The sequence below is a fragment of the Cariama cristata genome, unplaced genomic scaffold (genome assembly GCF_000690535.1).
Source record: "Cariama cristata isolate BGI_N322 unplaced genomic scaffold, ASM69053v1 scaffold17364, whole genome shotgun sequence".
Taxonomy (NCBI): Eukaryota; Metazoa; Chordata; class Aves; order Cariamiformes; family Cariamidae; genus Cariama; species Cariama cristata.
In genome coordinates, this window is record NW_009612500.1 from 4,530 (window position 1) to 27,587 (window position 23,058).

The window sequence follows — 23,058 nt, forward strand, 5'->3', positions numbered from 1 at the left end:
TGTTTCCCAGACTGGCAGTATAAGTGGTTTGTTTTTCAATTTGAGACGGGAGGTCACTTTGTGTTCTGCGGACGATTAAGACACTTCAGGACGTTAGCAGCAAAGGGATAAAAAAGGGAATTTCACTTAGTACCATTTAGCTTGAGTAACTTTATTCCAATGTTTTGAGTCCCGTTTCATTTCTTAATCCTTCTGTTTATAGTGTTCTCATGACTGCGATAGATTGTTAGATGTTTAATCACCTGTTTTTTCTCTTGTTTTAGCCTCAAGGAATAGGTTCACCTAGTGTCTACCATGCTGTTATAGTGATTTTCTTGGAGTTTTTTGCTTGGGGACTCTTGACAGCACCCACCCTGGTGGTAAGTGATACGCATAAGCTTTTTCTCAGTGTATGGGAGATGGGGCAATTACTGCAAAGGCATTGAATGTCTTCTGAATTAAATGAAAATGATATATCATTGAGCTGCTCTGTTATGCAAGTGAAAAGTTTTGTATTTTTACATGGAACCAGGAAGTTTAAATTATTTCATTACAGCAGTGTAATGATGCAGCATAGCTGTTTATGTGCAAGTCCGCTAATGCTGAAGCTTACATGTAAATATTTTCTGACTTGAAACCAGTAAGACAGTAATGAAATTATCTTTCCTTTCAAGATCCTACAAAAAGTTGGCACATTACAAATGTAAGGACAAAAATACACTTGGAATTTGGTAAAATTATGTAAGTCTGTGTGTAGGTAGGGAGATCTTTGCTGACCTGGCTGTGATTTAAACAGAAGCTTCAGAGTGCAGACCCTGTTACACCAGTCAAAGCTTCCCTGTGATTAGCGGGACAGTCATACCAACGTGTTTGTACCAAATTATTTTCTAATGTAGTTGGTTGCTTTCCATTTGGATTTAACCTTTGAGAGTGACACATGCTTACAAATTAAAAGGAGCAAAGGCTTAAAGATCTCTAGGCAGACTCCACCTAAAATGCAGTCTTGGTGCGGCTCCGAAAGCTGATGTTAACTGCGGGCACTCTCCTGGATACAAGCTGCACGTTGGTCACCGAATGGAATCCATCCCACATAACTCAAGTGAGAGGGAGAGAGGTGCCCGTTTTAACCTGTATATCTGGGCTGTGGTCACTGAATTGAGAGGCACTTCAGAACAATGATGTGTCTCTCCTCTCTCTCCCCAGCCCCCTACAGATGACACTAACAGGGGGACAGTCAGGTCGGAGATCATTTTCTAGGTTCTCTGTGAGCTGTTTAGATTTCAGACACTGAAGTTGGATGACAGGGATCCTTCCCAAAGTGTTGGGAAAACTGAGGCCTCTGTCAAGTAAAGCTAAAATCTCAAAGTACCTTCTATGTGAATTAAAGATTAAATGGAATATTTGTGGTTTGTCTTTTTTTTCTTTCTCTATATTCTATGAAAATACAGAACTACTGTGTGTGTGCCACTGTAGACGCTGGATGCATCATGAGCAGTATTGATAGTTAATATTGTGTAAATGATAGTGTTCGTATTTCTTCTCCAGGTTTTGCATGAAACCTTCCCAAAACACACGTTTCTAATGAATGGTCTAATTCAAGGAGTAAAGGTGAGGTGACAAAAGTTAAATCACAAGTACAATTGACAGTGAATGGTGGGAGGAATATAGAAGTGGCTGCCAATTGAGAGAAACATTCAGGAGGTTTTTCAGTATAGCTTTCACGGTATAAATAAAACAGGAATAAATTATTGCTGAAAAAGCAAATATACATCATTTTACTTTTAGTAAGATACTGCTTGGTCTGTACCTCCTGTTTGGGTTCAGCAAATAAAAAGGTAATTGACTAATCCCAAATGACGCACATGGTGTTAAAATGTGAGAATTTTTTACTTGGAGCTTGTTACTCCAGTAGGGTGTTTTCAATTACTTACGTTTATGTGAATTCTAAGTATATAAAACTATTAAACGCAGTTCCTAAAACTGCGACTATGACCGAATCTTCTGCATTTTGCATTTTGTGTAGTTCTGAGGTAACAAATCTCAAATTTTCTGTAACCAGACATGGGATAGAAGATCAGTAATGCTTGACCATATTGCCTTTGCATTGCGCAGTAGTCCTTGACTTTAATAAAACTGGAGCCCAGACTGCTAGCAGCTTGTGGTATGGTCGGCTGTGACGATTCTGACCACTTAGTTCTGACTTAAAATCTTTTGTTCCATTTAGGGCTTACTATCGTTTCTCAGTGCCCCACTCATAGGTGCCCTGTCTGATGTGTGGGGACGGAAGTCCTTCTTGCTGCTAACAGTGTTTTTCACCTGTGCACCAATACCACTAATGAAGATCAGCCCATGGTTGGTAAATTCTTTCACACTGGATTTGCAGTTTCTTGTCAAGGTTGCTATATAATGCTTATGTTTGTAGCATTGTTGATAAAATATTGTTTGTGCTTCATGGAAGGTTGAGGCTTTTGTACTGCTTCTGTGCCAAGTTGGGAGAACAGAGTCAAACTGAAGTAGCTGCCATGGGGTCAAATGCCTTGGTCGAAGTTTTAAGAGCTGCTGTTTTGAACTCTCTGCTGTAGGCCCCACTTCCTACTTCAGCACACTTGCAAAAGATAGTAGAATGCTCTCAAGTAAACTGTGTGGGTCTTTATTGTGGCCATATTTCTCAAATACTAACCAACTATGCTACCTAGTGCTAGCTACTGCATGAAGTAACCATTTGTAACCTAAAATGTTGCTGCAGTTGTATGCTGTTGTTTCTCAAGTTTTAAAATCCACCAGCTTTCACACTGTGTGCAAGTTAGCCCTTAACTGGCATGTACCTTCCCCAGGTAGCACATGAGTCGGAACTCTCAGTGTTGGACTTACTCGCGGGTGGTGGTTGAGGGTGTAGCTGAAATAACACAGACTGCCCTGGCACAGGGCAGAGCCTGCTGTTCAGGTAGCTCCGTGAGCCGTTTCAGTTTTCTCTCTGGTCACACAGATCGTTCATGGATTCGTCATCCCTTTTCTGGGAAGTAACTCGTTTCTGAGTGTAGATTAATGTTTCAAATGACGAGTGCTACTGTCTATAGCACAAAGATAAGGCTAATGTTGAGACCCCTCAATGACCAGATTCTCAAAATACTGAAGTTCCTAATTTGCTTTGGGTCATAGGCATCCAGTCAGAGTTAGTCTAATACCTCATTTCCTACAAGTACTTAATCACAGCAGCTTTTTTGGATGTTACAAAATTATGCTGTTTGTAAACGGTGCACTAAAGAGGAGTTACACGACTGTATCAGGACACATTCACATTGACTTTATCCAAGTTTATCTTAATATTTGTCAGGAAAAGTTGGACGAGATAATTTGCTGTTGAACTGTACCTGGATTGTAAATAGAGACTTTTTGTTTCTCTTTAGCTCTTCTAATTTTTTTATAATGTTCTTAGGTGGTACTTCGCTGTTATCTCCGTCTCTGGAGTTTTTGCAGTGACCTTTTCTGTGGTTTTTGCATATGTAGCAGACATAACCCAAGAACATGAAAGAAGCATGGCCTATGGTTTGGTATGTATTTTTTTTGGCTCTGTTCCTGTGGTATTTAGTACTGAACACTTCTGTAGTAAAGTTTTTTAAAATTGTATTTTTGTTTCTTCTGTGGCAAGGCGCTTTTAGTTTGGAGTAAGGTTTTTCTGTTTAATTGTTCTTGTCGTTCAGCCCCATATCTCTTCAATATTCTGCTTCTAAGTTAAGCAAAGTATGACTGTGTTGAAAGCTGTCTTTCAAGGGTCTGTCACAACAGTTACTATCACTGTTAATGATGTCATTTGAGGGGTTTTAGTTATTTGTCCATTGTTTCTCACACTAGTACTTCTCTGTCATCTTTTCAAAAATCTAACCTTTTGTTCCTGGATAACTTTGGAGCTGGCATTGTACGATATCTTGACTACTGCTGCTCGTGTCTCCAATGACACTGCTGTGCTTCAGTTCACAACAAATGTAGCCGAGTAACTTGTCTGTCTTAAGTTCTTACAACTCATCTCCATTTCTCCATTATCTCCCAGTAACCTGCCAGGTCTCAGGAGCCTTCACAGCCCTGCATATTACGTATTAGCAGAATTATTTGTTTCATTCAAGTTACAGAATCCATTATCATATCCAGCAGGAAGAGCCGAAAGCAATGGATATACAACTAAATCGTTTCTTTCTGCCTGTACACATCAGGGGTTGAGACACGTTGAGAAAGTTCATTCAGTTTTAAAGTTAGCATCTTTCACAACAAGGCCAGCTGGTTAACTGAAAACTACTTTCTGAAGATCCATTGTACTGAGGTGCATTAACCAGCATGTGAAATGTAATACATGTGATTTTTTTTTTTTTTTTTTTCTTAACAGGCATTGCATCTTTCAGTAATGTGAAGATTAAATACAGCTCATCACTTCCCAAAGATATCAGCAGACTGTATAGTTAATTAAACCTAATTACATCAGTACATGCAAGAGTGCTGTGAGCCTCAGATTGCTGTCCAGTTATCCAAAAAAAAAAAATTTTTTCTTGAAAAATTGTGACTGAAATACACAGCTGCTACCACATAGTCACAGGGAAAAGGTTACATTTAATCACTACCTGATTAAAATGGTTAGGCTTTTGAAAATGAGGAAAAGTGGGCAATAATACTGTTGACATATCATTGAAAATCTTACCAGCTGTTCTTTGTTCTAGGTTTCGGCAACTTTTGCAGCAAGTTTAGTTACCAGCCCTGCTATTGGTGCCTACCTTGGTCGAGTCTACGGAGACAGCCTGGTGGTGGTCCTGGCTACAGCAATAGCCTTGCTGGACATTTGTTTTATTCTTGTTGCTGTACCGGAGTCGCTGCCGGAGAAGATGAGGCCAGCATCCTGGGGAGCACCCATTTCGTGGGAACAGGCTGACCCTTTTGCAGTAAGCTATTTAAATATGGAATGTTTTGTTTCTTGTAAATGTTGAGCTTTTGAGACAGAGGAGGGACTGAATTTACTACATTTCAAGCTTGAAAAACAGAGCCTGTATTTTTTCAAGTTTAACCTTGCATCGCTGCTAATACTTTTGCCAACGATCTTGCTAAACGCGCAGGGAATGTTTTGGTGGTACCACATAGTAGCTTTATTAAGTGACATGCCTTTCAGATTCTTGCTAGGAGTGCTTTTTTGAATGGCAAGATTAAATGTTTTGTAATACTTTTTTCTTGCCATAGTCACTGAAGAAAGTTGGCCAGGACTCAATTGTGCTGCTAATCTGCATAACAGTCTTTCTCTCCTACCTCCCGGAGGCAGGTCAATACTCCAGCTTCTTCCTGTACCTCAGACAGGTAACGTAACGTTTGGTACAGATTTGAAGAAAAGTAAATTTATAGGAAAGTTTTCAGTATTGCTGAATTAATACAGAAAGTATCACTCACTAGTATAATTTAAAAGCTTCCAGCAGCTGATTTAAGTCCTCTGGCTGTTCTGTTTTTTTCTTTTTAGAGAGACAAAAAGAGAGATGAATGAGTTGGGAAGCAATTTCTCATACTTTGTAATTACTTGCATTATTTGTGGACTACAAGGTTCACTGTTTTTTGAGGAAACCAGTTACTTGTTTTCTATTTCTGCCCCTTTATGTTTGTATGCTTGCTTGATTTAATGGGGGGAAAAAAAACAAGCCCAACTTTTTTCCTAAGTTAAGGAGGAATAGAATAATACCGGTCTTCTGCATTGCATGTGCCCCCACTGATGTTCGTGACATCATGATACATGGTTTATGGTTACTAATCAGATTGCCTTTTTTTAATATAGATAATGGGGTTTTCATCTGAAAGTGTTGCAGCGTTTATAGCAGTCCTTGGGATTCTTTCCATTATTGCACAGGTGAGTTACGGCTGTGCATTTCATTGATTTGGTAACTTAGGAAGAGCTGAGCGCTGTGGAGAACTTCCATAACACTGCGGTTCCAGAAATGGGACTTGCCTTTTCTGTAGCTGTTTTTCTAGAGTCTCTAACAATTGATGAACGCTCTTGCTGCAACTTAGATGAAAGAACCGCTCGCCAACCAGGGTTCGGTTCATTAATAGCCGAAGTGTATTGTGTTGGGAAAACGAAATTCTTTGTGCATGAAAGAAGGAGTGACGGTTTGTTCACGTTGCTGGCTAAGTGATGCTGTGTTTTTGGCAGAGGCTCCCGAGTACTTGGCAAATACTGCTTTTGGAAAATTTTACTTGCATTTTAAAGTAATTTATTTATCTGCATTTATTTAACATTTAGAATAAAATGTTACGTTTTTCTTTCTTGTTTATTTTGGTTTTTGTTTTCCCCTCTCTGTCAGACCATAGTTTTGAGTTTACTTATGCGGTCCATTGGAAATAAAAATACCATCCTACTGGGCCTAGGATTTCAAATACTACAACTTGCGTGGTATGGCTTTGGATCGGAACCATGGTAGGTACATTTCACTTCCTATCTGAATGATACGGTGGTTTTCTGCATTTTGCCCTTTACTCAAGGGCACTTAAGTGTGTGTGAGTCCGTGCGTGCATATATATGCTGCAAATGGAGAACGCTGTCCATGCAGAGCAGTTACTTTGTATTTTTTGCAGGATGATGTGGGCAGCTGGTGCTGTTGCAGCCATGTCCAGTATCACTTTCCCAGCTGTAAGCGCGCTTGTTTCACGCACTGCTGATGCTGACCAACAGGGTAGGCTTTGTGCTAATACTTCTCACAGTATTCCTTGACTAGAATGCAGATGGCTGTGTCAGGGTGTTGTCATAGTACGCTTCAGTCGGCCCGAGTCTTGGCACAGACTAGCCCGTAGACTTGAGCATAGGTCACAAAATGTTAAAAATCCAAGTTACTTGGAAGTTGTTGCACATGTGTATCACGTCCTTCTGCCACAGAAGGAAAACATTCAACATGTCCCAACAGTAGCAAAATATTCAACAAACTTAATACGCTGGTCATCTTCCTCACATCTGATAAGTTTGCTTGGTTGTCCAGGTTGTGTATGGTGCTTACTCCCCTGTGTGAGACACTGATAGAAGGGTAGTGTGTATCTGCTGCTCTCTGAATGAGCATAGCATGGGAAGTGCTACTCCGTGCTTACGGGGAGATGGAAAAACCCTTGACTACACTATAATGACAGCTCTTCTATGCCCCTTGTTTATTGCTACCCATGGTGCAATGCCATGTAGAGAAGCCTGCATCAGCTTGAAGGTGAAGTGAATAGTTAAACAAACATGTATGTATGAATATAGATAGATAACAGTGTGTTTTACTTGTCCCAGGTGTTGTTCAAGGGATGATAACAGGAATTCGAGGACTGTGTAATGGTTTGGGCCCAGCACTTTACGGTTTTATATTTTATATATTTCACGTTGAACTGAATGAACTCCCCATGCCTGAATCGCCCTCCGGAGGCAGCATGGTCACACAATACCATTTACAACAGGTATTATTCTTGTACTTACCCATTCCAAAAAAAAAGAAATTAGGGAGAAAACAGGTGCCCATTGGTTTCTGAGTATGATGCTGCATTACATTTTGTTAGCTGTAAATGAAGCGTGTAAAAAGTTCTTGGGGAGTGTTGCTGATCCGCTTGTTTGTTTTTAACTAGACAGTATGGTTTAGTTTAACTTCAAAGAGGTAGAGCCGATGGATAGTAATTAGACAACTGATGTCCCTCGTAAAGAGAGAATAGATTGAGGGAAGGATGGACTGATCACAACAGCATCCCACTCTTCTTTTTGTCTCCCTGACATCGTATTTACCTTTTGTTCTGTTGTCCTTGAACCAAGCTCTCTGCGGGGTTTTTTTTAGCTCCTGATAGATAGTAATTTGTTGAGGAAACTAAAAAAAATAGAAAAGGAAGTTGGCAAGCATTAATGAGCCATACGCTCCCTCTCCTAAATCTTCGGATATAACATTCTTCTTCTAAAAGTCTCCACGTGGGGACAAATACTAGGTTGGCAAGTGTAACAAGAAAAAGTTCTTCCCACGCTAGACATTTGTGTAATTATCGATTGTAGTCTGTTAAGGTTCATTAATACTTTGTGTTCCTGTCATTGTTTTCAGAATTCTATAATTCCTGGACCCCCATTCTTATTTGGCGCATGCTCGGTGCTGTTGGCACTACTTGTTGCCTTGTTTATTCCTGAGCACACCAACCTAAATGTACGATCCAGCAACTGGAAGAAACACTGTGGCAGCCACGGCCATCCCCACAGTCCACAAGCTCCAGGTGAAGCTAAAGAACCATTATTGCAAGATACAAATGTATGACAAAAATCCAGGAAGAGCTTTTAGTTTGGTTTGGTGGTTGTTTGGTTTTTTTTTTTTTCATCAGCCATTTGGGATACACATTCCAGTTCCATCAAAAATGTAATTTCTTAAGGTAAACTTAAGAAGTACCTTCCTGCATGAAATCCGTAGGAATTTTAAAAAAACAAAACAAGTTTCTCCAAAGATGTTGCCATTGAATTAATAATTTGCTTTTAAAACCAAACTGTTACGTACTTGTTTCTTGCCATGGAATACTGTTACTACTAAACTTTACATTCTAGTTCAGAGACAATAGAGTCAAGGCATGAGCATGTGTCCTTCTGTTTCCTTAAGGTGGTGAGCTTTAATTCTAGTCATGCTACGTCTCAGTGAGACATAACGAGCATCCATGTGGACCCACTCATTTTAATGTTGTAAAATCCTGGGTCAGATGATTCAAAGCCTTAATGTAAATGTACTCAAGTAGGGAGAAGGTGAATTGGTATCATTTATTTTAGAAGTCATATGGCAGGTTTGGTTTTTTTAAGTTTGTACTAATAGAAAAATCACATGAGCACGCTTGCTGAACAGTAAAAGTTATTTTTATGTAAGTGCATTTACTTTTTCTATTTTTGAATAAACGGTAGTGTCAAACACTTGTTTAAATATTAAGTGGGTGTTTTGAGCCTACAAATTTGAATGTTGGCTCTAACACTCTGCTTTCTTAAGTACCGTTTATTATACCACTATATTTCTGATGTTTGCATAATCATAAAGGACCTCAAAACTTGAATACACAGACTGAAATATAAGCTGATAGCCTTGAATATGTCCGTGTGCTATATAGTGGCCTTTGAGGACTGTCACAATAACCCTTTTGCATTACAGAGCTAATGTTTTAGTCCTAAATTTTCAGGACCCTTAGTACAGAAGAGAGCTTTATACAATTACCGATGTGAATTTCTCTAAAAGTGTATATTTTTGTGTCCAGTTGTATTATTTAAGTGTTCCTTTGTATAAATTTGTGTATAAAGTATTGTATAGGTTTAAAATGTTTTCATCTTGTGGTTATTGCTTAATGCTTTTTTACCTTTGAACATTCACCATGGTTGACAAAGTGCAGGAAAAAATATGTAAATAGACTGTTAATAAAGTTGAATATTTTAATGAATTTTTAAATAATTGCTACTGCCTCTTAAAACCTTAATTGAAGTTCTGTAGCATACGTGTGTTGTACTTCAGCAGGTGGGAATTAAAGTCTGGCATGCAGGTCCAGCACCGCGTCTGAGCTCTTGGCTAAGGCTGCCTCGAGCACGTTGGTGCCATCCCGGCAGCAGAGGCTTGCCGGAGATGGGGGGGCAGTAGCGGAGCCAGCCGGCCTCCCGGACCCCCCGCAATGGCCCCCTACGGCCTTGGTTTCATTTGAGAGCTGAATAGGACGAGGAGACCTGGAAAAGCTACCCTGTCTTAAATTACCAGCTTCCTCTTTGAGAGCAGCCGACACATACTTCAACCCTTTGTGTTACTGTACACCTACTAAAACTTAACTAGAAATAGTAGCATTAGCACAGACCTTCAAAGGGAGTGGCTGCCATCTGGGGATTGTACGTGCATCATAGTGCCCGTCCAGTAGCACTGCGTTGCGTGGGCAAAGCAATAAGCTGGGAAGAAAACTCCAGAAAAAGGTAAGGTGAATAACAGAGTACTGTTCTGGCACTTACCTCATCTGGGAATTTCCATACAGTGGAGATGTTGGTTTCGTACTCTTTAAGGCATTACTCTGAATCAGAGGTTTTGATAAAAACCATTTAATACTTCCATTGAAACTTAACACATGCCAAAAACCAGAGAATATACACTTAACATGGTGCTGATTTATAAACAAATATACACATTTTGCACTGCAAACCACTTAAATACACAATCCTCTGGCTGCACTTAAATAACTACGGTAAAGGTATGAAATCTCTTCAATGACAAAAGGACACAAATAGTCATTAAAGAAAGTGTTAAGAAAGATAAAGAACGATAGAAAAATCTATCTTGTATGTTACAAATACTTCCGTGCTCATTCTTTAATGGGACACCCAGTAAAAGATGGCACAGAACGAAGCTGTTACATGATTCTAGCATTTGAACCCAAGTAGTAGAACAAGCTGAATAGACTCAGTCCACCTGAACATCTTAAATTTCTATATGGTCTTACAGTTGTAAAGTATGATTAGTAAAAATAAAGTAGCTTTTAGCTGTTGGGCTACTTTCAATAGTTAACTGTGCAGACACTTCACCTTATAACGTTGTATGCATGGTGGCCTGTGGAATGTAGAATACTGACTGATTAATAGAGAAGTTACCCTAACTGAGAGTGAGAATTTTGAATTATAATTCTATACCTTCAGTGACGTAGTTTAGCATCTGTAATATTAAATTAGATTGTTTGTAAGTTTATATGGAATTGGACTAAGCTGGTTCCAAAATTAAGGAAGTTTTTAAAACTAAAATTGTAAGGGAGGATTAGCAAGGCTGTCATGCTAACTTAAGAGCTTCAGCATTATTAAAATTGACAGCATCGCCCAGTTCTCCAGCGCCTTCTACTTGCATCATCCTTTCTCTGAAAGGAGTCCAGAAAAAAATATTCACAGAGAAATGCTTGCTAGAGGGTACATTTCATCTGTTCCAGAGCCACACTTGTCAATTCCTGTAATGAAAAAGTCAATGCACTTCGGTGGGTTTTTAGGAAGACTACAGGGTCTCCAATACACTAAGAGACAATGCTGCACAGCCCCCGTGACTTCACTATGGCGGCGGTCCCACTAAAGCTGAGGCTGCTTAAAGCTTTATCTTTTCTGTAGGTTCAGTAGCCTGAAAAGTCATCCAAGTCAGTCAAGGTATCTTGCTCAAAGAAAACAGATTCAGACTTACAAAACTATGTCAGTTCACGTTGGTACTTCACTAATACGTTATTACAGAACATGCAAAAAAATCCCCCAAATGGTGAAGAGAGGACTCTCAATTTAAGAGCCCTATCTGCTATCCAGGAAAATAAGCTGAGGCTGGTGTTACTGCAGCTTTTGGTGACTGCTGGGCTTTTGTTGGTAAGTATGGTTTCAGATACTCTGTAGAAAATAGCAGAAAAGAGACGCTGTTCATAAAACTCTAACTGTTATTATCCTTTAAGTAAGTACATTATTTCAAATAAGATCTTGTTTCACGATTTCCATACATACCTGAGTTAAGTGTATTTTGACTAAGCCCTCGTAAAGGAATGCTGTCATCTTTTTTCTTGAAATACTTTGAGTCCAGTCCCAAATTATCACCACTAGAAATAAAAAGGCTAATTAAAATCTAAAACAAATGTAATTAACAACACGTGGATACAGACTCATTCAAAAAAATCTGAAGTTGAACTGGAACTACTGCATGCCTATGAACTTTAGCATTTAAAAGTAAACCATCACCCTAGATGAACAGTCTAGAACTAATTTTTTTGACCCGTCACCAACTCCCAAAAGCATGGCTCTTCCTTCGTTATCTACAAACTGTGCTTAGTGACCAATTAAGGCTGCCACAACTTAAAATTCATGAACACGTTGACAGCAAAAGGCAAATCACAGAACTAGCGTGGTACTGGAAATGTTCTGCTCGGTTCCAGACAGAGAAGGTAAACGGCTTTATAAAAACTGTAATTAAAAAAACCACTAAAAATGCAATAGCTGACACTTACTTCTCCTTATTTGCTGGATGACTCGTTGCAGTCACTGTCTGAACATCTGAACATCGGTTCACTTTAGAAAGCTGCGTGTTAAACTGAATCTGCAGAAAAGAAAGAGTTGCAGGTTGAAGAAAGCGAGCTACTCCCGATAGGATGGCCGGCCAGGAAGTGTATTCAGAGAGCACACTTTTCAGGGATTAATGTTGCTGTACCTTGCATAGCACTTCTGTGCAGCAAAGCATGCAAGAATAAGCAACCTAAAAACAAGCATTAGCTATTACCAATAGCTATAATGTTCATGACAGGGAGTTTAAGAGTACTGGGATACAGAGTAACTATTTATGCATTTTGAGAAATACTTCAAACGTTAGGCTTCAATGCTTTACGCTATCACATTCTTAACCAAACAGAAAAGTCAAAGTGCCTGCCTTTGGTACTGGACATTGTGAATTGACATTTTTGGTGTGTGCCGCGTCCGGAAAGTTCTGGAAGGCGTACAGAGGAGAAATGGGATGATTGATTCCCAAGCTGGGAAAGGATGGTCGGTCAGGCTGTAAGAGAAACAGAATACATCCATGCAGGAGAAAAAACAATTCTTGAAGTAATTGTTTTGTAGAGATTCAAAAATTCCAAAATTAACAACTAACCACAATTACAAAGCTAACACTCGTTTGAGTCTTCCTGAGAGGAAGAAAACGTCACTCTTCCAAGATTCACATGCTGAAGGAAAACTTGCAACTCTCAAAAAGTTAGATGAGTTGAGCACTCTTAGCTAATAATTACAAGCTCATAATAAGCTACACACCCTGTAACTGATTAATATATTAGATGTATCTAGCTATAAAGCAGAGATCTCTTCACATGCATATGCCCTTCCACTACTGATGAAGCAGCTCATCAGTTGCTAGGTGACAATAGATATCCACACCTATGGGGACAATAAAAAAGAACCACCAATAAGCTATGTTATTTAACAAAGATAGTAGGTAATGTTTCTTACCCCTTGTTTTCCTGTTTCTAAATATCACTAATAAGAGTATTCAAATAGTACACTTTCTTTTTCAACTTCTACAAAAATAAGTAGTGGGTAAGTTAACCTCACAACATAAAAATGCCCTCTTTTTTCTCCCCCCCCTTCACCCTGCACTTCATCTTTTCCAAGCTAATTTTGCATTGTTTTGTGTATTTTAATGAACGAGAGCTTAGAGAATTCTCACTTAGAAGGTCAGGGTATCAAGTAGCACCCAGCAGAGTATTATGTTAATAAAACAAAACAAAACACCCCACAGCCACCTGAAAGTATATGGCCCAAAGATGATGAAAGCACTTCCCCCCGCCCCCCCTTTTAAGGCCATACATTTCAGGAAATGATGACTACATATCATAACTATGTTATTCACAGCTGTATCTTACCACGCCATGAGGTGAAAGAGCAGTCCTACCACCACCATGTGTACTGGCAGAAGTCTCCAGCTTCTTTGCCATCTGAATTTCATTCAGCTGTTTGTTTAACCATGTGATCACTGAAGAGAGAAGAAAAAGGTCAAGCTCACTTCCTACTTCTTACAAGCTGTTTAAAACAGCAAGTAGTCCCTCCTCGAAAAAAGTGACAGCTTGGTGGGCTCTTTTTCCCTCCTTAAGCTCAAGCATCACTAGAAGTCCTAGTCTCATGCAAAGCCTTTTTGTTCAAGGTTCCTCCACCCCTACATGCCATTCTGTTCCTTCCTCCAGAGTTAGCCCCTCCCACGCAGGCTAGCCCAAGCACCCACAGGAGCCAGCTGCAAGGGAACTCTTCCCTACTTGCAGCTCTAGGTTGTTGCACACTCACTACAGACAAAGCTTAGTTTCCATAAACAACAATAGTTGCAAAACAACAACACCGGTAAAGCAATATAGTCACTTCCATTAATTTTCAGTAGCAGCTAGATTGCTGTGTCATTTTTTTACAGAGGGAGAAATGAAATTGCATAAACCTACCATTTTCATTGGTTTTCAGTAACTGCTTACTTTCTTCTAGTTTTTGTACTGTAGTTTCTAGCTGCTCTTGTAGCTTGCAAACCTGCAATATTCCCATAATAATTTTAACACCATCAGGAGCTACAACTAATTACAAACTGAAGAAAAAATATAAATAAATAAAAAAGATGTATAAAGTTGTCCTAAAATTATTTAGATATGTTTGAACTCAGTTTTTTTACAAAAGCAAGATGATAATTCTTTTAAGATAAGCCCTACTTTTAGCTAGGATTTTGACAAGATGACAGCCAGAAACCTTTCCGACCTTAATTTTTCTATGATTAAATAACGCAAGGAGTCTAAGTGGGGGAATATACTTAATGGAAGAAAGAGTTCACTCTGTTCCTGTCCTTGCCACCTTCACCAACTTTCACATGAACAGGCCCTCTAAAGGACGTCAATTCATCCATTATATTGCTTTGTACTCTTAACACAATTTCAGTTTTCTTCCATATGGCTGGCTGGCTGGCTCTTACAAATCAGCTTAACATTAAAAAAAAAAATGAAAAGTTGATTACAAGTTTAAATAAACATGATAACTAAGTAAAAGAGTACATTCTATTCCACCGCAAGATTTAAGACCTTATTACTGTAAATAAGTTAAAAACCACAAAACCCAACACACTACATAGAATAGCATTTACAGCACAGAGGGTGAACCTATCACAATACCTCCTGCTCTTTCATTCGAAGAGCTTGTCCTGTCTCCTGCAATTCTCTCTGCTCTTTTTGAAGCCTCTCTTCTTTTTCTGCCAATAGTTTTTCCTGTTGAATTGTTACTGTATTTTTCAATTTTAATTTACTCATTAGAGTTTTCAAGTCTCCTTGTAACTTCTTGATAATTTCATTAGCCTATTAAAAAAATAAGATAAAATCAGATATTCTCAACATAAAGAAACATCTAAAAATAAGGAAGACATTTCATAAGGATAATGGCATGTTCAAACAAACCTTAAGAAGTTCAGCTGACAGCGACTTAATTGTCATCTCTAGTTTTTCAATATGACTTTGTTTTTTCTCTGTACTCTCTTCCAGTATTGCCTTTAAAAGAGTATTAAAAATATTGTAATAAAGGTATGTGAGAGACATCACTACTGATTTTGAGTAGAACCTCAATAATTCTTTGAAAGCTAATCCTCACAAGAAATCCAGTCCTTGCTTTTCAGTCAAATTACATAGGACCTCAAATCATCCATTTTTTTCTTTACCAAAAGTACCACTGATTTGACTCCAGTACCACAATATTAAAACAAGTAGTGACCTTTGTAAAACCAAATCCAGTATACTTCTGATACCGCAATTTAAAATCTTTAACTACATTTGAAAGCTTACTTTGCTGTATTCATAAAAACTGGTCAGCTGCTAATTTACAGAGACTGCAATTAAGAAAGCTCTACAGAGCTTTAGAGAAAATTAGTTTGAAACTTGAAGGAACCTTTTGTTCTTGTGTCGCATCTAATACTTCTTTTGTTCTAATAACTAGCTGATCTTTATCTTTGATCTCTTGTTCCAGAACAGCCACCCGTGTCTGTAGCTGATTAATGAGCTTCTCTTTTTCATGACATTCAGCATCCAGAGTAGTGTTTTCCCGACGCAGCGACAGCACCTCCTGCTTTGCTCTTTGACATTCCTAGAATGTTGGGAAGGAATTGTTTTAAATTATTATTACAGTTTTGTGGGTTTGTTTTGTTTTTTAATTAAACAGATATATCTAAACAGTAAGCGTAACGTGGAATGAAGAGGAACTGAACAAACTTATTATGCTAGATTTTCCATTACATGCATAGGCAGGCAGTGTTAATGCTCTAAAAATAGTAAGTTTGGTTATGAAAAGTTAATAAGCCATACATCTTCTATTCCAGAAAGCTTTGTTTTCAGTTCTCTGACTGTGGAGTCTCCTTTGTATCTCCTTTCTGTTAGATCTTTATTGATGACCTCGAGGTCTGAGAGTCTGTTCTGCAACTGTTGAATACTTTTCTGATGCAAATTTTCCAATTCCTTTTTCTGTTGTTCATGCTGCTGTTGATACTGAGTTTGTGCCTATGAGAAGCAAAGAAACAAAGTAGTTATTCAATGAATCTGAAAATTAAGCCAAGAAACTATTGATATACAAGAATATTGTTAATTCTCTTCTGTTGTCATACCTGGAGAGCTCTTTCCTTTTCATTTGTGAGCTCCTGTGTGTGTTTGTTTGTTAGAGCTGTAGTGTATGATGTCCATTCGTTTTTCAGCTTGTCTAGTTCTCGGCTCTTCTCTGACAAGTTCTGTTTAAGTTTGACAAAGCACATAGAGTTTTAAAAATTTAAGCATTTCAGTCAATACTGAATGATTCTTTACTGTTACTTCTTAAAAAGGACATGGAATTACTAGGAAAAGTTTCAGCACCACATGCCAAAATATCTCTTCCTTCTGTAAACAGCAAAGTAAGGCACTAAGAAGCTAAAGAGCACCTTTCGGACACTGTGGATAAAATAATCTTCATTTCCAATTGTATTTTGTTCCAACCACTATTTAAGAGTGAAAAAACAATCTGCTGATGTTCCCTACTCTTATACCTCAAAGTGCTTGGGGGGGGGGTGGTGGGCGGAGGCTGGTGTCAAGTTCTTCAGCAGCATCTTTTCCTCTTTTTGATTTGTAATTCTGCATTCCAATTCAGCAAACACATTCCAGTAAATCCAGCTAAAACTGCAAAGATGAAGTAAACAAGTATTCCATTCCAAAAAAGCCCCCTAATAGCAGTTTTAATGGAATTTTTCTGTTTCATGATAGTCAAATAGGTCACCTTGATAATTCTAGAATTTGACACAAATCATCCTCCTGAAACACAAATGGGAAGTTATTACTGGGCTGACTGCAAAAATCAAAAAGTAGTAAAGTAGCATGAAGTCCAAGACTTTGGATTTATCATGGTTTACAATTTTTCCAAGTATAAGGATTTCTAACCGTTCACAGAATATGTAGAGTGTATTTATCTTTACAGTACCATATAGTGTATATAATGCACAAAGCAGTATATAACTTGTGTGTGCACATACAGACCTCTGTACAAAATAAAATTCTGGTTTAGTACTGTAAGAACTAAATTTTATTCTTCAGTTGCATGCTTTACTTATTCTTAAGAAAAGCTACAGTAGACCACTTTTCTTCTTTTTCACTCACTGCCAAGCCAATTATCTTGCCTAGGTAGCAGCTAACCAACCAGCCCACAAGAAGGTACTTTTTCCACAGATTAAAAAAATGCAACTTACAACAGGGAAGTTAAAAATTTACATTACCTGTTGAGTGTAGCTCAATTGTCTGGTAAGATCCTCTTCAGTTTTTCTAAGCTTTTCTTCCAACATCTTTTTGTCTTCCTGTGTACAAATTGACATCAAGTCAAATCCTTAGCTCCCAAAATACAAGTAGTATTTAACTTCCATTTTATCAGCATACCCTGCCTAAGCAACCACATACCCATTATATTTGTGGAAAAATCATCTTATTAAATAAACTTCATATTGAGTAAGACATAATTAATAAATCTAAAAGAAAAGGCATTAGCTCACAAGGTAAAAACCCTGAATTAAATTCTTACCAAGTTTCTATAAGGAAATAGTATCTTATCATAAAGACCTGTTTACAAAGGAGTTGCATGAACAACAAATCAACTTAAATACTGTGAATTTATGTTACTAAAATGGCTTCTTAGGTGGCTATAAGCATGACAGAATAGGAGACACAAATCCTAGGCTATGAAACTGAAACAGACAACAGTCAAACTATCAGACCATTAATTTCTCATTAAATAATCCTAGCATGCTACCAACTGCATCAACATTACAATTTTAATTTGCTATTTATAGCTACTAGCCCTTTGAAGTCCATAAAGCCTTAGAATTATATACATGCGCATGCTTTCCTGAACACAACTGCAGAACAAAGAGACTGAAAGTTTACAGTATTTTACTCATGCAGTTGATCTGGCAATCAGCACAAGGCTATGGAGCACGAGACATTGAAGCATTCAGAAGCATTCAACAGCTGCATACTACATGCACTGCATGTGTACAATACCTGATTTTCTGCCAGTTCAAATTATAGCGCTCAGCTGAATATACATGTAATATTTTCATCACTAGAGTGACAGTAACAACTTAGTTTTATAACATGCACCCAAATAACTGCATGCAATGACATATATGAGCTAAAATAAAAAAAAAATAAACCAGAGCATACAATTCGGTACGTACTTTTGAAGTATTAAGACTGGAAAAAAAAAACGCTTAAGTACGCATAGCATCAAGGCCTAGTTGCAGCTATGACAAGCCTTCATTTTACCTTAAGGCATTTCAAACAGCTGGCTAAAAACTTCTTTATTTCTGCATCATTTCCTGGTAGGAATTTTAGAGAGAGATGGGTAAGATGTTTAAAAGGGTTGGTCTCCACTACATTTAAAGAGACAGGTGTGCGATCTAGAACAGATGCTGAAGAAACTAACTGCAGCAAAAACCTAGGGAAAATAAAAAAAATAATCAAATGTTTTTGTTTGAAAAAGAACTAGGAAATTCAAACCCTATGTTGTAGTTAATACTACAAGCAAGTATCAACTAAAATGCTTGCACCTTATAACAACAGATGTACAAAACTAATCTGGTTTTGTTTATTTGTAAATTTTCAGAAGCCCATCTTAGACTTAGGAGTTCAAAACCAAGAAAAGCCTTTGTAATCAAATTAAAAGACAGACAGACTCAGCCCACAGTACATACTTCAGGAAATGGCCTGACTACTGGAGTGGAGCTAGGTGCTCTGGACAGGGCTTTCCTCAGTACCCACCCCAACAAAAATAACACATGACAAGGCCGTTACAGGGAAGAGAGGACCTCAGGTCTCCCCCCTCACATCTTAATATCTGAACACTGAAATGAAAGGAAAAAAAACTCCTTGTCAGGATGCCTTATAATTTTGCCTTCTCCTGTGAAACAATGATTTACACTGCAGTCCATCAAATTCAGATTAGCTCTCTAGCATTACACTGTTAAAAAACAAAATAGGAAAAAAAGAGACCAGCGCTGCATTCTTGCACATCTGCTAGCTTGTGAAGCTTGCCAGCTTCAACTCAGATGGAGAGACTATTACTAGACATTAATTCCACTGCTCAGTCCTCCTGAGACTTAGGTTTTGTCAGTAACATCCACCAACTGATATTCAGATGCGTCCAGGGGAAGGTTAAGTTATCCCTGTTCTACTGACTCTTCTCAGTCTGGGTGGCTGACAAGTATTTTAAGAGCTCAACACATACACACAGAGTAACATGGCACTCACTTATTACCTACCTTGGAATATCTTTGTTCTGTTCCTGAATGCATTGCTGAAGCAGATCTACAAATTTTTGTGGGAAAGCAGAGAAGTCTACCAAGAGACCTTGCTGGGATTTTAAACTATATAATCAGATTGGAAAAAAAAAAATATTAACAATGGATAGAAGTGTAATTTATTTCCTATAAAATATTTTGTTTACACTAGTAGAAAGAACTAATTCTGATCATGTCATTAAAGTTCGCTAGCATGTTATTTTCAACCCTGAACACAGAAGAAATGTGATCACATCTTGGATCATAATCACCAGAGGATATTTTTTATTTTAAAGAGCTCTTGCAAATGGGCTGCACCAAGAAAAAACAAGAAGTTATTGTGCCAAAACAAATGCAGTCCTCCGAGTAGGTACAAAGCCATACCTTGTAAAACAAACCACTTCTTCTGCACATCTCATTTTACAAACACTATTTTACTTTTGATCAACACACTGATCACACCTCTTTTAAAAAAAAAAACAAAACAAAACAAACACCAAAAAAACCCAAAACAACACAAAAACCCCCAAAACTCCACACCAAACAACAAAGCAGAAAACTGAACTGTTCATGCCTGGTGCCACAATTTGATGATCAAATTCTGAGCAAGTAAAGTAAAATGAGACCTAACAGTACAATTAGTATGCAAGAAACCCTTAAGGCAAATCCACAGATCTGTGAATCCACGTCCATGAAAACAGACTTTCTTCTTGCAGTTATTTCTTCATATAGTCCACAGGCATATAATAGTCTATAAGAAGTAGTTACGATAAACAGAAGATGCAAGTAGTAATATAAACTGTGGTACTGTAGCTATGCAGGGAAGTTAACACTGGGATTCTGTCATTCACCTGTGTAATCTTGAGCCAATCACTTTCCTGTACTTGGCTGTTTCACCAACTGGTCAAAGAGAACAATACTACTGAAATACTGACAAAACTCCACAAGTGAAAAATGCCAAACCTAAATCCTAAGATAGACCATTCTAAGCTAAAAATATTCCTTCATTCTTTTTTGCCATTTAGAAATGTTTCACAGACAAGACATTATAATTTCATTTACCTTTGAAAATCTTCCTCAGATATGACAAGGTTATAAAGGAAAAAAGGATCAGTATCATCAGTCAATCGAACAGCTAAATCCTGAAAAGACAGACCCATAAATATGATTTAAAATACTATAAATCACCCTGCAGGATTGTTTAAATATTGTAAACCAGTATTGCAAATAGTATTTAATGTTTCTACTGTTTAACCAGAAATAAGATAGAATTGTGGCAATTAATTCAGAAGGTGGAAAACATTAATGTTTAACACAACTTCAAATATTACAGTGGGAAAAAACAGGAAAACTATTTCTCGCAAAAATAAACCAAGTAAAACCTTCAACTTTGAGCAGCAAAGGTTTCAAAACTCAATGTGTTTTCATCATTTTACTGAAAGAAAACTATTTGCTATTTTTCCCCATCATGAAATAAAGTGTAGCACTAGCAGTCCGCTGTGATGCATCACAAACACATCATTCCCATAACTGGGAGTTTTTCAGAGCATACTGCTCCTAAAAGATTAAGAAACCACCTTCTGAAGAGTTCATGGATTTCAATGCAGAGCTGAGCAAAGCAAACATAAAATGGATACAGCTAAAGTCCAGTAAGCTCATAAGGAAAATTGTAGCATTATGCTGCTTAGCTTTTAAAAGTAAACTCATTTGTTCGCTGGAGGTCTACAGAGTGTTTTGGAAAAACGGCCTTCTCTGTAAGTGTTAGTCTTTCATTACAAGGCTGGGGTTATGCAAAACACCTGGTACATTAGGCCCAGGCACCTGGTCTCTATAAGAAGGCTCAAACCTGTGTGAAGAATAGAATACTCCCTGGCAGAAGAAAGGAAGGAAGTAAAAACCAGACAGCTCTTCGAACATAACTGAAGTGCGACCATAGCACATGTACATATACAGAACTGAAATAAGTTTCAGTAATTCAGATACCAGCAACACTAACAAAACTCTCAGTTGGAGATATATAAACAAACTTAGGGATTTACATGTGCAGCTAGCTTATGTTAAACCAATGCCACCCCAAACCAACTAGGGCAGGTTGTTGAGTAGGATAAGAACATCTGCTCGGTTTCATGTCCCAGTAATCGATCCAAGCATTTGAAGTTGTCTTTTTAGACTGACTACTCACTGATGTACCTAACTGCATTTCCAGGCTCCTGCTGACACAGGCTGCAACCTGTCACACAGTTCTTAACTGAACTGCTTCTTCACACTTAATATTATCATTGTTGCAGTTTGCAGAATCTTACAAAAAATGCTGTACACCTTTAACAAACAAATCTTTACTCAGTAACACTATAACGAACTAATGACCAATGTTAACATCACGGTAGGTGGATGTACAGTTTAAGTGACAGATTAGACATATAACAAAAAAGATTTTATAACCTCCAGTAGTAATCTCATTGCTATTTTTCCTGAGAAAGAAGGTTCTTTTACTGCAAATGTAGTACATTACTTCCTTCCTCACCCCCCAGATGAATTCCAAACATTCAAAGACTAACATACTTATCAATAAAAAGCAAAATGTTACATCCACATACAAGTTGTCATTTTTGCTAGTTAAGATGAAGACTTTGCAAAGACAACTGCTGCTCTACACTCTTAAAAAGTGTTGAGTACATTTAAAGAGAGACTGCTCTTAAGCTCTAACTCAGGTTCCTCTGAAGGTCTCCAAATACTTTTAACTTGCAAGTTTACTAAGACCCATGAACAGTCAAACTAAGAAAGAGGGCTAAAAAGGCCAGGAAAAAACCCAGCATACCAAACCAATGAAATTACTCAATAAGTTGTATCAAAAATAAAGTCAAGTGACAAACATACTAAAATCCTATTTCGCTTTTCCTTTGCCTGTTTGTCCTCTTATACAATGAAATTCAGTAATACCTACTGAAAGACACAAATACAACTAATCTACAAACCTTTTTATGAACAGGATTAGAAATTGACAGCAGCTCAATATTCACTCGAACATTCAATCTCCTGTGTACAAAAAGATGAAACTTAGTAACAAATCAAGAAAACATTCTCCAAACAACGTGTGTTCGTAACCACATCAGATTACATTTCAAAAACAAAAATTCAGGCCGAAATTCCCATTGATGACTATTACCAAGACATCTGAAAGCCCCACAGTTTCAGTTGTCATTATAGTTCCTCAGTCAGCTCAGGTTTTTCTGTTGCTCGTTATCCACCAAACTTTAAATAGCAAGGCAGAAGTTTTCCAACTTTGTCCAGAAACTAGAACCTTTGGAAAAGCTTTCTGATATTTACTAAGGACTGCTGAAACTTTTGATAATCGTTTATACAGTGCTACCTTCTCTTCATTTACTTCTTGTTGAGCATAATCCGAGAAGTTACTTGCATTATGAAATACACCCACAAACATCAGCCTGCGCCTTCTAGTACCGTCGAGCCAGAGCAGCCCTAACGCCTGCATATACTGTCTAATCCAGATAGGACCCGTAGTACTGAAATTCACTGTATTTTGAATAGACGCTTCACATAAAATACTCCTGGGCTTTCCCAAACGCCAGGGCTAAGCCATGCACACGGTTGCGCCCAAATCGACTTATCCCTCAGCAGACCCCGACCGGGACGGACGTGTGGGCTCGCCCACGCCGCAGGGGCAGTAACGAGGGGGCTGAAATGCTGCAGGAGGCCGTGGTAAGGCCGGCTTCAGACTGCGAGGAGGGGGAGGAAGAGGAGGCGGGCC

General features: G+C 38.2%; 2 protein-coding genes across 2 annotated transcripts; one reads left to right on the forward strand and one right to left on the reverse strand.

The window, feature by feature from the left end:
* The first annotated feature begins 239 nt into the window (after nucleotides 1–239).
* Nucleotides 240–8,274, forward strand: HIAT1 (hippocampus abundant transcript 1). Its single transcript, XM_009698674.1, has 11 exons — nucleotides 240–359; nucleotides 1,525–1,587; nucleotides 2,204–2,331; nucleotides 3,416–3,530; nucleotides 4,686–4,904; nucleotides 5,197–5,310; nucleotides 5,777–5,848; nucleotides 6,303–6,415; nucleotides 6,574–6,671; nucleotides 7,259–7,422; nucleotides 8,046–8,274. Exons 2-11 carry the CDS (start codon nucleotides 1,561–1,563, stop codon nucleotides 8,250–8,252), a joined length of 1,257 nt encoding a protein of 418 aa, XP_009696976.1. The 5' UTR covers nucleotides 240–359; nucleotides 1,525–1,560; the 3' UTR covers nucleotides 8,253–8,274.
* A 2,987-nt stretch (nucleotides 8,275–11,261) lies between these two features.
* On the reverse strand, nucleotides 11,262–22,782 carry LOC104155432 (spindle assembly abnormal protein 6 homolog). Its single transcript, XM_009698675.1, is given in 18 exon segments — nucleotides 11,262–11,347; nucleotides 11,459–11,550; nucleotides 11,956–12,044; nucleotides 12,372–12,494; nucleotides 13,357–13,466; nucleotides 13,921–14,002; nucleotides 14,632–14,811; nucleotides 14,911–15,000; nucleotides 15,395–15,589; nucleotides 15,808–15,999; nucleotides 16,104–16,223; nucleotides 17,235–17,312; nucleotides 18,277–18,448; nucleotides 19,272–19,376; nucleotides 20,352–20,431; nucleotides 22,265–22,345; nucleotides 22,348–22,398; nucleotides 22,660–22,782. Coding segments are annotated over 18 exon segments (2,049 nt in total).
* Nucleotides 22,783–23,058: the final 276 nt, after the last annotated feature.